Source organism: Spermophilus citellus (genome assembly GCF_964194105.1).
Source record: "Spermophilus citellus genome assembly, chromosome: 4".
NCBI lineage: Eukaryota > Metazoa > Chordata > Mammalia > Rodentia > Sciuridae > Spermophilus > Spermophilus citellus.
The window spans coordinates 218,667,500-218,685,653 of NC_138185.1; the positions used below are offsets into that span (position 1 = coordinate 218,667,500).

An 18,154-nucleotide genomic window follows, 5' to 3' on the forward strand; every position below is an offset into this window, starting at 1 on the left:
CCTGATCATGAGGCTCAGCTGTCACTCCAGGGAGGATCTGACCATCCAGCGGGTGGCTGCTGGCATGGACCGTGTGGTCGGGCACTGGGTGAGATTGGCAAAGAGACTGGTTATTCCTGGCTGAGAGGGAGGCACAAAATTGGGAAGGCTAGGGAAGGGAGGAGGAGCCTGGCTGGAAGTTGCAGAGAGCCCCAAAGTAAGGAAGAGTCCAGCACAATGCGAAAGGAGTGTGGTGGGAAGAGAGAGGAAAGAGGAAGAGGCAAAGAGAGAAAGAAAGAAGGGGAGGGAGAGAAGGAGAAAGAACAGAGGGAAAGGCAGGAGAGGGAAGAAACTGTCTGCATAGGTTATCCTTCTTGAAAGCCAGCCATCAGTAAGAACCTGGTCCCACCTCTAGGGTCCCTACTGGCCTCCTGCCTGAGGAACCCGGGGTAGGGGGAATCTCTCTTGAGTTACAGTGCTCTTGACAATGTCTGAGAGTCCCTTGGTTGCCCTGCTTACAGGTGGCTCCAATAAGGAACCAGGTGATACTCACTGAGACTGGTTCCCTCCTAGTGAGCCCTTGGAAAAGGACAAATCTTCTACCCACCACCGAGTCTGGGATGTGGGCACATGTGATGAGCCAGCAACAGGCCTCTTTGGGCATCTCCACCCTCCCCTCATTTCACATCTGCATGGTTTTGGAGACTTGTCTGAGCTCGGAGAAGGGCTTAGTGCCGGTGGTGCAAGTTGTGCACTGTGTGATCCAGTCACAGCCGCCTGCCTTATGTGACACGGGCCATGTTGGAGCTCACCCCGTGGAGCTGCGTACCTCTCATCGGAAATCCAGGCTCAAAGAGACCCTAACTTTCCCCGTACAACAGAGGAAAGCTAGATGTAAAACTTTGTTCTGCCTGCGCCTAGGCTCACACCGGAGTCTGGGTATACAGGATTGGCACACAAAGCCCAGTCACCCTAATTCTGCTCGGCGTGATCCAGGTCCTCAGGCTTGGGATTAGTGCACCAGTCTTCAGAAAGCACATCCAGGATCCCTGGAGGGCTGGGGGCAATGGCACGGGACCGGGGGCCAACAGCGTTGGGTTTGGGTTGGTCGCTGGTCTTTGCACTAATGAGTGGCCTCAACTCAGGCCTCAGTTTCTCCAAACCGGCCCTCGCAGGTTGATGACTGCGAGCGCTCGAGGGTCCGCCAGGCCCTGCCCCAGAGGGTGGGGCTGGGAGTGGTCACGTGGAGGGTGCCTGACCGGAGTCCCGCCCCGCCCCGCCCCCTGCCCCGCCCCTCCCCCTGCCAGCTCTAGGGGCCCCGCCCCCTCGCCGTCTGGAGCGAGGGAACCCGGAGCCAGCTGAGGGCGCAGGGCTGGTCGCGACGCGCCGCCACGCCGGGACTGGTGAGGGGCGTGCCGCCGCCGCCAAGGGGATCTGGAGGCGCCTGCTCGCTGCTCCGCCCGCTCCCGGCCCGCTGTGCAGGCGGCTGGATCTGCAGCAGCAGCGGCGACAGCGAACACTCCAGCGCAGGTGGCAGTATCAGCTACGGCAGCAGGAGCAGTGACACCATGGATCTGTCTTTTATGGCCGCACAGGTACGGGGCACTTTCCCCATGCGCCCTGGGTCGCCAAGTTTGAGGAGGTGCAGAGCCACAGCCTCCCCCTCCTCGCCGGAGCTGAGCTCAGCGGAGCGGTCGGGCGGGGCGGTGGCGCCCGTGTAGGATCCACGTCCTGGTCCTTTGTCCCGAGGCGAGCTGGGCAGCACCACCTGGTGCTCGCGCCAGGGGGCTCGAGCGGGGCTTTCCCGGGATGGGGTGGGCGGTGCACCTTGCGCCCCCAGGGTGGGGCTCTTCCCACTCCGGCCCCTAGGGGAGGCAAGAAAGCTTCTAAGAACCTGAGCAGCCGAGTCGCCCCCTCCCTGCCCAGCCCCCACCCGGGCCTGCAGGGGATGGCGAAGCTCAGACCCGCGGGAAGCGGGTGGGTGGACAACCGCGCACTTCCCAGCTCTGTTTTTTGCGAGGCGCAGCTGGGTAATCTGCCACTTGCAGGTGACCTCGGGCGCTTCCTTCTCTCCACTGTGAGCGGGGACCATAGCCCTTGCCGCCTGGAGGAAGGCAGTGAGACTTTTGTGACCTGGCAAGCTTCGAAGCCCAGGGGCCAGTTTACCCATTTTTGCTTTGTGAATCTGATTAGCCCTCAGTGCGGAGCGCGATCATAACTCTTCCCTCCACACAAACAGGCTCCTCATGGCAGGGAAGACTAATGACCTGTTCCCGCGACCGCTGATCTGGGCTCCTGGAGAGCCCTTTGAGTTCTGAGCCTGGGTGCTCATTGTATTTCTGTGCCTTAACTCTCTTGAGCCAGAACAAAGAGAAACCCCTGATTCTGTAGCTGCGTGTGGCCCTGGGGAAGCACATAAACTTCCACCTTACTGCTTCACCACCATGCTGACTGGTCTGCATCCAGGGCAGGGCCCCATTTGTCTGGGGAAAATGAACCCCAGTCCAGCCCTCAGACCTTGCATCTTCCAGGACTGTGCTGGCTGGCTGCGTTGAGAGCAGGGCAGGTAGGCCACCCAGGCTCCCCTCAGTCTCTTGGCTGTATAGCAGGGACCTTGCCTGCTGATGCTTTCTTTCACCAGGTGGAAGTTTGAGGGCACACTTTGTTTTTCCCAAACTTCACCTGTGCTGAAAGTCTGCTTAAAATATCACAGCAAAATCCAGATTGTGGAGGGTGATCCCCAGTCCAAGGCATTCAGAGGACAAAGTCCACAGGTTGGCTCCGGGGAATCCAGAGCCCAGCTTTTACCAGCCTCTTAACAAGTTTTCCGTGATGCTAATTGCTCTTATGGGCATTGCTGGCCCTTTTTTGCCTGATTTTCTATTTCCTGTTCCTAAATCCGTGCTTGTAGATATTGCCATCTAGCAAACAGTCATCACTATTGTAGATAGAGGTGGATTTAGCTGCCGGAGGGGGTTTTCCAGGATTTATTTCGAGGAGGGAGAGGAGCTCACACAAGTCTGTGGCTGCCTTCCCCTCTGGATCCCTGGGAACCTTGGCGTTTCCATGGTTACAAGATAAATTGATCATTGCTAACCCAGGGCTGGCTGGAGCATCAACAGTTGCTATGGTGACTTGACAAAATAAACATAGGCTTTTCAGCACCTATGGGCAGAACCTATAGAGGTTGGGTTTTTTTCCTTTTTTAGGTTTTCTTGTGTGTGTGTGTGTGTGTGTGTGTGTGTAATTCCCATTTCACTTGGTCGATTTATTTCTGCTGATATGTTTCACGTTGATTACTAACTCCGTTCTCTGCTAGCTGCAAGGACTAGGAACATACATTTTCATACCAATAGAAGGCATGTTAAAAGGTTTGCTGAGCACCTACTGTGTGCCTGATGCCAGGCATTTGGCATGTAGTATTACAATAAACCCTGACAAGTTTGGGATGTAGGCCCTGTTTTTGCAGATCAGGATACCAAACTTTATTTATAAGTTTATGACGAGATTAAATAATTTACCCAAGGACACATTGTTATAAGGAAGAGAATGGAGCTTCCAGTCTAGGCGCGAGAATCTGCAAGGCTGCTGGGTGTTCCACCTTACTGCTTCACCCTGAGAAAGGCTCAATGAAGGAAACAGACACTGCAAGATGGCTGGTCTCTTCTCCTCCCAGGAGGTGGTCTCCCGCGGTGCTTTTCTCAGAGCCCTTGTGGGGCTGTGCTCCAGGACTGCTTCCTGGCATGGGTCTTTCTAGTTGTCTCCCTCGGGATGGGAGCTATTTCTGCTTTATGTGCGGCACTTGGGCTTGGCTGGAGTGAGTGTCTCTACCTGCCCTAGTGTGTACAGTGGACCCTGGGTGTGACTGTGTCCGTGCCCGCACAGCCTGCCCTACGACATGGGCAGCCCACAGGGAGACACCAGTGCTCCATGCCAGGCACCGGGACAGGGGTGCGGGGGACAGAGTTGAATGGCATGTGGATTTCCTTTCTGGGTGCTTATGGACTATCGGGCAAATGATGGGTCAGGCCAAGACCTAGCCAAGGGAATGGGTCGAGTGCTAGGCTGAGCAGTGTGGCTAACACGTCGTAGGCCCTCAGCAAGTATTTCTGAGGTGATTGGATGAGAACGTGAAGAGAGACGGGAAAAGATGGTGAATGAGAGATGTCAAATGTGAGCACCTGACATCTTCAGGACTTGGAGAATAGATTTTAGAAGGATTAGATCTCTGGGCATTTTTGGACCTGGGAGTAAAGACATCCCGGGAGGAGAATCGAGGAGAGGGGAGTTCAGGAGATATTCAGAGTCCTCCAAAGAGAGAGGGGGGAAGGAGATACAGTGGGCTGGGAGACAGGGGCCAGGGCAAGTCAGAGGTGCTGACTGGGGGGATGAAGAGTTGACTCTCATCAGTCTGCAGTGGGAGCCATTGTGGGTTGTGGACAGGGGTGTGGCATGTCCTGGGATAGTGCCCTGGGAAAATCTCTGTCCCATGGCAGCCGGAAGCTGGAGGACTGGGCAGGCTCAAGACTGCATGCTGTCCCCATTACTGACAAAGTGGATGAAACCATATCCTTGTGACCCCAAGCCCAAGCTTCCTCTCTTTGCATATTTATTAAATACGATTCCTGTTTGTGCTTTAGGAAAACCCAGAGCACATAAACTTCTTGAGGAGGAGTCCCTGTCCAAGCTGAGCCTTCGAAAGACTTCTTTTTAGATGTCTTGGGTGGACATCAGTTACCTCCAAATCCTTCTGCATAGTGCCCTCCTGACATGGGGCTGTGTCAGGGCTGAGGAAGAGCCTGCAGGTCCTGAGGGACCACATCCCAAGCCTGGAGACACTCAGCTGCTTTTCCTGCCACCCCTGAAACACCCCAGGGACAAGGAGCATGTCCTTGGAGTGGAATGAGCAGGCCTGTGGCAGAGTGCTCAAACTTAGCCCCTCTGGTGACTAGTCTCAACCCAGTAGCTCTCAAACATTGCTGCAATTAGAATCACCTGGGGGCTTTCAGGGGTCCCCGACCCTATCCCAGGCCCCACCCCGATGCTCCATGGCAATCTAGGTGAGTCTTGGGGGTTGAGAGTCAGTACTTCCCCAGTTGGGTCAAGACTGAGATCTGGAGTGTAAACCTATTCAGTAGAGCTCCCCCACTCCCTCCCCAGGTAGAACAGGTCCTTGGCTCTCCAATGAAAGGTCATGTGGTCACTGAAAGCCACCAACACAATATTGACTCAGCAACTTAAACTATTTAGGCCCAGAATAATAGAACCTGTAAAATTGCTCCAAAATCGAGCAATCGCTCTCCCTCCCTCCACCACACCTGCCACAGGAGGGAGCTGAGGTTGTTTATTGTTCCCCTCGTCCAGACTGAGAGGAAGTGGGAAGCCAGGGTGACCTGCTACCATCTCAGGACATCCTGCCCTGCAGTCCCACCTTGTAGAGCAGACCAAGAACTGGGCAGCCCGGGGCCCTCCGCGGACCAGCTCCCTGGGGTTTCCTAGGGCAGCTGGAGAAAAATAGGTGACTTAATTGGAGGTCAGAAGTCCACAATCAAGGTGTCCTCTGGGCCATCGTCCCTGTGAAGGCCCTGGGAGAGAATCCATTCCCTGCCTCTGTCTAGCATCGTGGTGTCGCCTGCGATCCTTGGCTCCTTGGCCTGAGGACCTGTGGCTCCAGTGTCTGCCTCCAGTGCCACATGCTGCTCTCCCTGCGTGTGTCTGTCTTCTTAGGGACAATGGTCTTATTGGCTAAGGGCCCACCCTTATGACCTTATCTTGATGACTTCTGCAGAGACTGTTTCCAAATACAGTCACACTCAAAGGTATTGGGATTAAGCTTCCATATATCTTTTGAGGGGACATAATCAACCCATAACAGCATCTGAAGACCCAGAAAGGACAAGGGTCCTTCCTCCTGCATCAATGGCCACTGGTCTTAGAGAGGCAGTGAACCAGTCACTCCCCTAAACCTCTGTTTCATCCTCTGTGAAATAGGGACAAAATGCCATTCATTTAGTCACCCACATGGAGTATTGGGTGGGGGGTGTGACCCAGGCCCTACCAAATGGCATCCAGCAGGTAGACCCGGTGGACACGCCTAACCCAGCCCAGGAGTTGGGAAGGCATGAGGTTGACCTGAGCTGGGTACACACAGGAGCAAGGACATCGCAGGCAGAGGGGACCGCGTGCACAGAGACAGAGGGGCTTGAGCCATGTGTCCTGTTGAATGGGGGTCACAAGGAGCCATTTGACAAAAGAAGGGGGTGCAGATGGTGAGGGAGGGAGGGAGAGGGAGCCAATGAACTTGATGCCAGCCCAGTGACCTCATGGAGTGGGGCAGGATGGATAGCGGCTGTGGTGCCCAGGAGAGAGGGTCCTGGCCTCCGGGGGCGGGGGCTGGGCTCGGGCAGTGACGGCTGAGCTCCGGCTTGCTCTTTGTGCTGTGGACACACGGGCCTAGGCGGCCTCCAGTGCTTCCTGGCTTTGGGGAAAGCTGAAATCATGATGATCACGTGCAGCCTGGGTTTTTTAATGTTGGCATTTAATCAGAAATTTTTAACCAAGCAACCTGGATGAGGGCTGCTTCAGTTACTTACGGCTTATTATTTCAGTTGCTTTAAGTGGCTTGTTTTGCTCCTCATTCTGTGGGAAAAGAATTCTAGAAGGGCTCTGCTAGATGGATTGCTTCTGCTCTAGTGGCATCAGCAGGGGCAGCTGGGACTGAGTCCAGACCCAGCGAGTGCCTTCTTCCGGCACACGCCTGGCACCTCCCGGCAATCTCGTCGCTCCCTCCACCTGGCCTCTCATCCTCAGGGGAGGTCTCGGTCATTGCACTTCTTGCTTGGCCCCGGCTTTCATCAGTTCCTGCAGTCCTGGGTAAAACCTGCAGGCTTCTGAAAACCTCTCCCTGAAAGTACCAGAGTGTCACTAATGCGCATGCTCTTGGTCAAGAAAGTCCTAGGGGAGCCTGGACACGAGGGTGGGGGAATCAGGCCCAGCTTCTGCTGCAAAGCACTGTGAATGTCCAGGAGGGACAGGGAAGTGGAGGTGGCTCTCTGGACTGGCTACTGAATGGACCAGACAGAACATGTGCAGGCTGGCTTCATCCTGGGGCCGCCAGTGGCTTATCTCTAGGCTGGGCAAGGCTGTCCAGAGCTGGCAAAACCCATACTGTGCCAAGCCCTGAAGAGAGGTCAGTTATTACTAAGGAAGGAGGCCATTATATATTAGGCTGACAAATCAGCAATTGCAGATATTTGCAGATATTTGACCATTTCTGACCTATAGAAGACACTTTCCTATGGTTGAGCCCCACGTTGGCAGGTCCAGAAAGGCTTTCTGGGTTTGAGGAGCCAGAAGTGCCCCCATGTCTGTCCTCAGTCTGCCTGCCAGAACCTTGGCCTTGGGAGGTAGAGGGCAGGGTAAAAGAGTGAGCATCCCATAACGTGGAGGAGGCCTCGTGAATGGAATCAGAGCTGAGATGCAGGTATGTCCCCTCCAGTCCCCTATGCCTCACACCAGGATCTCGGGAGACTTGCGGTTAATTTGCATTTTAATTATTTTTCATGGAGGAGAAAAACACAAAAGACATCAGGCAGCATTGGAGAGGCGATTCTCTTATCTCTTGAACAGTTCTTAGCTACACTCCAGGGCCTGTGAGATGGCTCTGACAGATCTGCAAGAAACCAGCAGAAGTTTCCCATCCCCAGACAAACAGGCCACTTCCCAGAAAAACAAAATTCCAGGGAGCCTGGCCATCTGTGACTTAGATGATGTTTTCACAAAGCAAGAATTATCATTAAAATACAAATTGTCTATTATCTCAGATGTTTGTAGCTGAAGGGCCTGACTTCTTTAAATTCCCATCAAAAAGATTTAAATATTTTATCTTTCTAATTAGACCTGCCTCAGAAGAGGGTATAAAGCTATATTTTTGCAGGAATGTAATGAGCAGCTAAGGAAGAAGTAAAAATCTGTAGAAAGTTTTTTGTTTGTTTGTTTTTGACAGTTCTAGGGGGATTGAACCCAGGGCCTTGCACATACTAGGCAAGTGCTCTGCTACTGAGCTACATCCCCAGCCCTGCAGAAACTTTTTCTAGACCAAATTTCTAGATAGCATTTAAAGACTGCAGACATTTGACCTGAGATCCAGGCTCTGGAGAACTGAGAGAGCTGGGGTGCCTGGAGGAGGCCGGTGAGTCTCCCGTGAATGCCCGAGTGCTTGGATTGCAGGGCCTGTGCATGCTGCCCTACTGTGCGCTGAGCCCCAGCTTCCTGTACCTGAGAGGATGGAGACTCCTCCCGCTCCTTCACGCCCTCTTCTGTGCCTTCCCCTTGTGGCTGCCCTTGTGGGGAGTAGGCACACCCTGTTTTGAACAGTACACACAGTGTCTCTAAATCATAACAACCCAAGGAATAAGAGCTTTGGGAGAAAACTGAGGGGAGAAAACTGAGGTCTAAAGAGGCCAAGATATTTGCCCTACAAATATATATTTTCCCAAGTTATTTGCCCAACAAACCCATATATACCCCTCCTTTTTGCACAGCCATCCCCATACTCAGCAACCCCCACCAGAGTGGCATAGGTACTACAACTGATGAATGGACACCTGGGTTTCACCCAGAGCCCCAGTTCACAGGAGGGCTCACTCTTGGTGTAGGACAGACTGTGGACTTCGACAATGTATGATGACATGTTTCCACCATTGTAGTATCACACAGTATTTCCACTGCCCTAAAACACCTCTGTTCCCTGCCTGTTGATCTCTCCCTCCCCACTGGCACCGGCCAAAAGCTCTGGTTTGTCTTTTTACTGTCCCCATAGTTTTGCCTTTTCCAGAGTGTCATACAATTAGAACCATGGTCTGCAGCCTTGTCGGGTCAGCCCCTCTCACTAGGTAGAGTGCACATAAGTTTGATCCATGTCTTTTCATGGCTGGAGAGCACATTCTTTTTAATACTGAATAACATTGCATTTTCTTAATGTACCAGTTTACTCATTCATTCACCTATTGAAGGACCTCTTTGTTGCCTCCAGGTTTTGGCATTTGTGAGTAAAGCTGCCGTAAACATCCACATGCAGGCTTTTGTGTGAACATTTGTTTTTCAAGAGCTTGTTTTAAAAATCCAGTCTGATGATCTCTGCCCTTTAATTGAAGTGTTTAAACCATTTACGTTTAATGTAATTACTGATATGACTGGGTTTCCATATATTGTCTATCATATTATTTCCTGTTTTTTCCATTTGTTCTTTGTTCTCCTTTTCCTCTTCCTTCCTTCTTTTAGTTTGTGAAAGTTTTAATTTTCTGTTATCTCCTCCAACAGCTTATTAGACATGTCTCTTTCATTATGTTACAGGTGACTTTAGAATTTATAATATAGATCTTTAACTTTTACTGATGTTATCTCTGCAAGTGATGCTATTTATCACTTCACATATTGTAGGAAATTTACGTAATCTATTTCTCTTTCTCCCCTCTCAGTTTTTGTGCTATTGTTGTTACACATATATTTGTACATAAATTAAAAGCCTCTGGCTACATTGTTATTATCTTTGTTAGAAGTCAATTTTCTTTCAAATGATTGCAATAATAAGGAGAGAACCTTATCTATTTTCCCATGTGGCTGCTATTTCCACGCCCTTCATTCTTTTCTGTAGATTCACATTTCTCTGTTATCATTTTCCTTCTGCTGCAGGATTTGTGCTACAGAAGTGCAAGTGGTGAATTCTCTCAGCTTTTGTATGCCTGAAAAAAAAAAAAAGCCAATTTCTTCTTTGCTTTCATGTTGGAAAGACACTTGTACCTGGACACGGAGTTCCAAGTTTGCAGTTCGTTAAAGATACTGCTCCACCTTCTTGCTTGGGTTGTCTGCGGTAAAAAAGCTGCTGCTGTCCTTATGTTTTTCCCTCTGAATACAGTGTGTCTCCCCCTCCCCCCGGATGCCTTTGAGATTTTCCCCTTGTTGCTGGCTTTGAGCACTTTGATTGTGATGTGCCTTCATGCAGTCTTCTTCGTATTCCTTGTGCTTGAGGTTTAGAGAGGCGTATGTGAATTTGTGCTTTGCATCATATTTAGGGGTTTTTCTGTTCCTATGTTTCCCTCATCTCCTCTGAAGATTTTTTATATATGAGGTAGGCTGCCTGAGGTCTCCTTGCTGCTCACAGACGCTCTGTTCTTTCTTTCTTTCTAATTGTTCTTTCTTCTTGCATTTCGTTTGGGTGGTTGCTGTTGACCCACCTTCAGCTTCACCAGCCTTGTCTTCTGCAGCATCTAAAAAAACGGCTGTCCGTCCCACCCAGTGCTTTCCTGATCTCAGACATTGGAGTTGTCATCTCTGGGCATTTCCTTTGTGTCTTTTTAAAAAATATCTTCTGTTCTCTTCTTAATGTGTTCCTTATTTCTTTTAGCTTTTATAACACATGGAATAGGGTTAGAACAACCGTTTTCATGCCCTGTCCCTCACTTCTACATTGGCGTCAGGTTTGGATTAGTTTGATGGATTGCCTTTCCTCCAAACAAGGCTCGTATTTTCTTGCTCTTGGCATTCCTGATGCCTCTGACTGGAGGCCAAGCTTTGTGAATTTTACCTTGTTGCCTGCGAGATATTTATGATTCCCTTATAAATATTCCTTTTTTTTTATTGATTGTTCAAAACATTACGGAGCTCATGATATATCGTCTTTCATACATTAGACTCAACTGGGTTTTGAACTCCCATTTTTACCCCCAGATACAGATTGCAGAATCACAACTGTTACATACTCACAATATCATAATGGCATATTAGTGACTGTTGTATTCTGCTACCTTTCCTATCCCCTACTATCCCCCCTCCCCTCCCCTCCCCTCCCATCTTCCCTCTCTACCTCCTCTGCTGTTGTTCAATTCTCTCCCCTTTTTCCCCCCTCCCCCTTGCCCCTCATAACCTCTTATAATTTTATGTATCATTGAAGGTCTCCTACCATTTCCATATGCTTTCCCTTCTCTCTCCCTTTCTCCCCCCCCATTCGTCTTTGTTTACTATTAGTCTTTTCCTCATGCTCTTCCTTCCTGTTCTGTTCTTAGTTGCTCTCTTTATATCAAAGAAGACATTTGGCATTTGTTTTTTAGGGCTTGGCTAGCTTCACTTAGCATAATCTGCTCAAATGCCATCCATTTCCCTGCAAATTCTATGATTTTGTCATTTCTTAGTGCTGCATAATACTCCATTGTGTATAGATGCCACATTTTTTTTTATCCATTCATCTATTGAAGGGCATCTAGGTTGGTTCCACAGTCTAGCTATTGTGAATTGCTTGAGCTTTGTCCTGAGATGAGTTCTTTCTTGGGAACAGTTTGATCCTTTTAGGGGTTGCTTTAAGGATCCTTAGGCAGGTCCAGAGCCATTACTCTGCACTCCTGAGGCAAGGCCATTTGGAGTATTCTGCCAGTGCCCTGTGATTTTGAGATTTGCCAAATGGCTGGTGAAGGAGGCTCTATTTCTGGCCTTGTGTGTGCAGCGGGCCCTGGTCCCTGGCGTCTCTAGGGTGAGCGTCTCCCTGTTCCTTTCTGCACACACCCACACTCATTAGCTGTCGACTGCTAAGACGAAGCAGCGCTCTGCAGACCTCTGGGTTCTCCTGGTGCAGCCGGCCCCTCTCCATACTCCACTGGGCTCTCAGCTCCATTCCATCAACCTGGGAAGCCCCGCCTTTGCTCCCCACCCCACCGTCTGAGACCTTCCCCAGGCCGAGAGCCGATCCCCTGGGGGACTCACCTTGTTTATACCTCCCTCTCAAGGGTCTTGCCTGGTGTCCAGCGTCTTGAGAACCCTTTTCCTATGTTTTATCGTTCCTGCAGTTGTTTCATGGGGAGGGTAAACCCAGTCCCTGTCACTCTGTCTTGGCTGGAAGCAGAATTTTCTGAAACCTGTGTTTTCAGCAGCTCAGCCCAGCCCTCCTCTCTCTCCTGTTGTGAAAAGGGAACGTAACCCTTGACCTGGGTCTCCGCGCTGTCCCTCCTCTCCCCACTGAGCTCTGTGAGGTCCAGGGGCTGTGCTCCTCACCCCTCTGCACGGACAAGCTCAGCTTACCTCACAGGGGAGCTGGGACCAGGCGCCAGCCCCACTGCACGTAGACGGACCCAGTTCCTTTCTGGCCTCCATTGCCCCTTGGGTTGGTCCTGAGTGTCCTGGGCCAGGACATCCATGAGACATCTAGGGAGCCCCTCCATGATCCCGGTGTTGGCTCTGCAGGCTGGTGGCCAGAGGTGGGCCCCTGGTGACCTGACTGGGTCTCTTCAGACCTCTTCTCAACACCTGGATCCTGGGAAGCCTTATTCCCCAGAAGGAAGGAGGTGAGGGGGTGGGCAGGTTGCTGCAGCCTGAGGCCCACTCAGTGTAGCCACTAATCATTCAGCCAACAGCTGGGACCCTGCCTGTCCCCTGAGACTGCAAGAGTACCCCCATCTGTCTCCCCAGCATGGACCCCTGGAAGCTGATCAGAAATGCTGTAGGACTTGGCTTCTGGCAGCTTTGAGGGAGGCCTGAGGGCCGACTAATGCCCACTCCCAGGCCCTGTGCACCGTCTCTCTTGGCCAAGCCACATGGTGCTGCCCACGTCCCCTCCCTCCTCCTGACTTCCTGCCAGTCCTCTCCTCTCTGGTGGCCCCCTGCGTCTCCCAATCACCAAGTCAATCAGGCAGGGCCAGCCATGCAGATGGGCTGTGTGGGGGTGCGGGGAAGCCAGAGAGAAGCCACTGCCGGCCTTGGTCCCCTTGGACCTCCCTCACCAACACTGTGGAGATGGAAACGCTCAGAGCATCGTTCTCGGGCAGCCAGGCAGGTGGCAGAGCCCCACCCACGGGGGAGGAGGGCAGATGGCATACATGAGCCACAGGGACTGCCAGGCCACCAGTTCCCACCAACACCATGTCCCCACGTAGTCCTCAAGCTGCACAGTCCCCAACACCCCGGCCCCCCTGCAGAGAGTGCCACGTGCCAGGCCCAACACTTACCAGGCGTCCATTTCACGTCCTCCTCTGCAGAGTCCCCTTGTGTGACCCTATGGTCTTGCCCACGTCCCAGTGAGAGTGGAGCACAGAGAGTTGGACACGTGCAAGTCCCTGTGGTGATCAACAGCAGCACTTGGACTTGGAGTCGGAGCTGACCTTGCTGACCACTTGGGATTCACTGTCAAACGGTGACTCAGAAAGACCACCCAGGCCTGAGGGGTTCCAAGACTGGGAACTCTCGGTGCTGAACTGGGACAGTCCCAGGCAAAGTGGGACGTTGGCCACCTGTTCAGAGGCCCTCCAAGGCTAAAAGGCTGTCCCAGGATTCTCTGCACCTCACTGGACATGCCACCGACATCTTGCTCTTTAAAGCGAACGGGGAACGATGGAGCCGTTTCCAGAGCCCCCTCCCTGGCCCTCTTCATTCCTCTAGCGTCTGACAAGCACGCGTATGGGGCAGTGACACTTTTTGTGGGCACTAATGACACTGGAGAACAACTACCAGAGCCCCTGCTCTCCCTGATGGTCCAGTAAATACTGACTTTGACTGAGTCTTTGGGGATGGTGGCAGAGGGCGAGCAAGACCCTGACTCCCCCAGCCCCAGGAAGCTGGCTGAGGCACTGGCAGGCTCCGCGTAAGGCAGAGACTCTCCTCTGTGGCCTTGGCCATGCCACCTGCACCCCCGGAGTCCCAGGTGGAGCTCAGCAGCAGCTGGTGGTCTCCTGGTTGGCCCCCCAGAAGCCTCGCAGTGCCTCTGATCAGTTACAGCCATACCATGTCTTCAGGGACAGGGCTTGTCCCCTCACATAAAGAGACTTCCACTGGAGGCAGGTGTCTTTGGGCTCAAATGTGTCCCTGCTGCTGTGTGGCCAGGGAAGTCCCCTCTTGGCTCCAAGCCTGGGTGTGCTCAGCTGTGCAATGGATGGTGCCAGTTGGGATGAGCTGCCATAGGCCCCGGGACTCTGAGCCCAAGTACACGAGGGGACAGCTCCTAAGTGGCCCTAGGTTGGCAGGTTTCACCGTCACCTCCTGTCTTGAGCCCAGAGTCTAGTCCTCCTGCACACTGCAGCCTGTCCTGTGACCCAGGTGATGGGGACCACCTGAGAGGGGAAGCAGGAGGACTCGGTTCCAGGCCTGGCCCTGCCCTCGTGATGGGCAGCGAGATGCTCCATTTCTTAGAGCCTCAGTTTCCCTGTCTGTTAAGTGGGAGCTGCTCATGGGGCCGGCAGAAGAGCCCAGTGAGAGGGCGGATGTGGGAGTGCAAACTGGGGCTGGGAGAGCACTGGCCTAGTGTGCACGAGGCCTGGGTCCATCCCCGGCACCACACACACACACTAATGCACACACACACACACACACACACACACACACACACACACGCTCATGCATACATGAGTACAAGTGGACAGGACTGCACAAATGCCAGTGGTTATTGTGTTAGAATGGTCACCCTGTGTCCTCCGACCACATCATCCCTTTTGGACTAAATGTGAGGATTTCCCTCAACTCTTTTCCCAAGTGAGTATTCTCTTTAGAATCTTCATCAGGTCAGGCTCTGGTCTAGACATGATACATGGGAAAATCTACCACCTCCTTGAATCTAGCCCTGATACACTCATTAATGTGGTCCGTGAGAGCCAAAGCATGCCTGTGTACTGCGGCACTTCCACCTAATCTCCTGAGCGGTCTGTGTTTCCTGAGTGCTGCTGTGCAGCCAGGTCTCCCGTCTGGAGTTTGTACAGCTGATGATTTTGAGTCTTCGTGCAGATATATCAAGAACTGAGAAAGATCTGAGGTGAACCCTGCTTGCTGGTCAGCCTGGCCCAATTCCCACGCTGACAAAAGACCAGAGACTCCCCAGCCCCGCCCCCGCTTAGACTAAGGACTTCCTTCCTCACCCTGGAGCCAGCGCAGAGCTGGATCCACATTAACGCCCTCTGCACCACAAGTCCCTGGGGTGCCAGAGCAGCAGGTGGGTTCTGGGCACACAGTGGGTCTAAGTGGCAGCTGGGGTTCCTCCAGCTCAGGAACCCACTCTTCTACAGGAGGCAGCGAGCAAACCTGCCCAGCCTGTGCCCACGAGGGAGAGAGATGGCTTCCGTCACCCTGGTCAGGAAACACGCGTGCAGTCCGCCCAGGGGGGGACGCAGCTCTCTCATGGCTGTTGACCAGACAAGCCTCCTGAAAAGAGTCCAGAGCAAAGGCTACCGGTGCAGGATTGAGGGACAGTGAGAACCGTCTCCTCTTCATCTATGTATATCTGTCCTTCAGGGCTGAGCTGCCTCTCTGCCGGCTGCCCCGAGCCACGGCATCCTGAGCCAGCTCCTTGACCCCTGGATCCGCAGGCCTCCAGCTGTGGAGGGAGCATGATTCCCATTCCAGAGCCTCAGCCTCCTGTAGACCCAGTGTCACGGGGATGTGGGGCCATCCTTCTGGCGTTGAGTCTCCCCTTCCACCTTCACCTGGCCTAGTCCTCTAAGGGATCTGGCCCTCCCTGACACATGGGGCAGAACCACCGTCCTGGGCCTGAGCCACTGGCCAGTGGTGACCCTCTGGGCTCCGAGACCAGGTGTTACCTCTGGGCCTCCGTTTTCTCATCTGTCACCAAGAACATACCTCCTGGGATTTAAGGAAGAAGGAAAGGAGAGATCAGCACGGAATGTTTGGAACATTCCAGCACACGAGGCGTGCTCAGGGGAGCATCATGCTGCCATTCCAGTGGTTGCTCTGCTCGGTCAAGCGCCACCTGTCCCCGAAGGGGTCTGATTAGGAAAAGCTGAGCCAAGGCAGCTTCGGGGGGGAGCTGGTTCTGCAGGCTGCTGGCCCTTGGCAGCCAGGTGTCAGGCACCTGAGCAGCGGGACCCTCTGAGTCCCCGGAGTGGGGAGCACAGCACGGCCCAAGGTACCTGCTGGGCTTGAGAGGGGAGGAGCCTGGAGCTGCCCCTCCAGAGACCTGCTCTTGGTCTTAACAGTGCCGCTCCCTATGGAGTGACCTTTAGGACCAGCATCCTCCCTGGGCTGCAGCCAGGGCCTCCTGAAGCACCAGGCAGGGGTTTGACATGCACAGCTGGAAAGACCTGGCTTCATCCCTGAGTTTGGAACCAGCAGCAAGGCCCAAGCACGTCCCAATGCCCCGAGGCCCAGCTTCCTCTCCTGTGAAGTGGGGACAGTGACCTTTCCTGCCTGGGGGGTTGTGAGGAGGGACAAGGTGCACGTGTGCCGAGCAGGCCAGGGAGCAGAGCCTGTGGGCATGTTGCATTGGCTTCCGTTTCTTGGCCTGCAGAGGGGGGCTGTGGAGGATCTGTCTCACAGGGAGGTGGGAAAAGACCCGGAATCGAGGTCAGAAACCCTGTTCCAAGTTCTCTTTAGTGGGTTGTACGTGATTTGGGCAACTCACATGATTTCTCTGCATCTCATCTGCCAGTGGGACCAGTTCGTCATGTCTCTGGTGATGTTTGGCAAAAGCATTGATTGTCCTGCCTGGTGTGGGACCTGGTGGGTGCTCCGGCCTCCGTCAGCTCCAAGGTTGTTGGTCAGCAGGGCTGCTGGCCTTACAGAAAGGCCTTCTAGTCAGGGTCGGAGCAAGTATGAGGTCACTCAAACACAGGGCCCTGGCTGAGGCCAAGGGACACAGGGCAGTGTGCAGGGGGCCACATGCAGGGCTGCTGGAGGGTGCAGTGTGGCCCTCAACACATGCTGAGCAGGTAGAGATGGAGCCTTTGAGAGGTGATTAGGCCATGAGGACCTCACCCTCAGGAACGGATGAGTGTTTCATTAAACAGCTTGAGGGGGAGGATTGTCCTTCTGTCCCTACTGCCCTGTGAGGACACAGCATCCCCTGGAGGCTGCAGCCACAAGATGCCCTCTCAGAAGCAGAGCAGCCCTCCCTGGACTCCAGACCTGCCAGCACCTGGATCCCAGACTGGCCTCCCTGGCCTCCAGAACCGTCAGACATTCAATTCTGTAGTTTATAAACCACCAGCCTGTGGTGTTGTGTGACAGCAGCACCCACAGATGGACAGCGCCCATGGCTGAAGCTGTGAGCGCTCCCCTCAATGCAGAGCCCAGCACTCAGGACCTCCAGTGGGTGGTTTAGGCCAACAGAGCTCAGACCACCCAGCGTCTCACCTGCAGCGTGGACTGGGCCGTCAGCAGACTACCTTCTGCCAAGCAACCCCGGAAGGAGCAGTGTCTTCTGTGAAGGGGCCTCTCAGCTGTCTGCTGACCAGCCACGTCTGCTGGGCCCTTGCAGGCAGAGTCCACTTCTGGTACTTTGGGTCAGGAAAAGGGAGCAGTGCCGAGAGGCACCTGGGGTGGAGCACACAGGCCTGTCAGAAGTCCCCACTGCCTGGGTCCACCCAGAGAGGAGCGGGAGGTGCCTTCCTCCCCTCGGTTCATGTTACAGGGGTTGGCGTTCCCCTTCCGTGTGCCATGGCCCCTCTGGACACTGGGACTGTGGCCCTGGTAACACCCGCCTCTGGCTGCAGGCCGGGTCCTCTGAGGGCTCTGCATGGCACCATGTTCTGAGGTGGGAATCACAGTTGCTATGTGTGGATCTTGATGTCCCCAGGCCTTGTATTGGGAGGTGTGGAAACTTGAGGGGGTGGAGGTCTTAGGGTCACTGGGGATGTGCCCTTGAAGGGGACAGGGGAAGCCCTGCCCCTTCCTCTTTCTTTCCCAGAGTCATGAGCTGAGTGTCTTGGCTTTGCCCCTCAGTCACTGCCCTGATGGGCTGTCCCCAACAGAGGCCCAGAAGCAATGTGAACCTCCAAAACCGTAAGCCATTACCTTGCCCCTCATGGGTTGGTCATCTCGGATGCATGTCCTAGTGACCCAGTGCTGGCTAGCACAGTTAGGCACGTTTTTCCGTGAAGCCACAGAGGCCCCAAGAGGGGGAGGGGCACTGAGTGGTGGAAGTGGGGTGTGAACTTGCACCCCGCTGGTTCTCCCCTGCTCCCACCCGCCAGTGGTTCCAGGGCCTCACACCATTGGCTTGTCACTCTGCGTCTCCAGGAGCGGCTTGCTGTTTTGCATAGCTCTTACCCAGAAGCACTTCTTTGGCTCCTGATGGCCATTCTTCAATGACACCATGGGCCCCTCCCCTCCTCCTGGCTCCCAGCATCCAGACTCCTGGCTTTAAGCATCTGTCCACATTGGCCTATTTAAAACTGCGGCCCTCATCTGG

General features: G+C 53.6%; 1 protein-coding gene across 1 annotated transcript in view; it reads left to right on the plus strand.

The window, feature by feature from the left end:
- Positions 1-1,350: 1,350 nt before the first annotated feature.
- LOC308648360 (uncharacterized protein C14orf132) overlaps positions 1,351-18,154 on the plus strand; it is a 37,844-nt gene continuing 21,040 nt past the window's right edge. Inside the window, exon 1 of the mRNA XM_081292987.1 lies at positions 1,351-1,574. Within this exon, the coding sequence (XP_081149113.1) occupies positions 1,548-1,574 (27 nt within the window). The 5' untranslated portion in view covers positions 1,351-1,547. The remainder of the gene's footprint in view (positions 1,575-18,154) is intronic.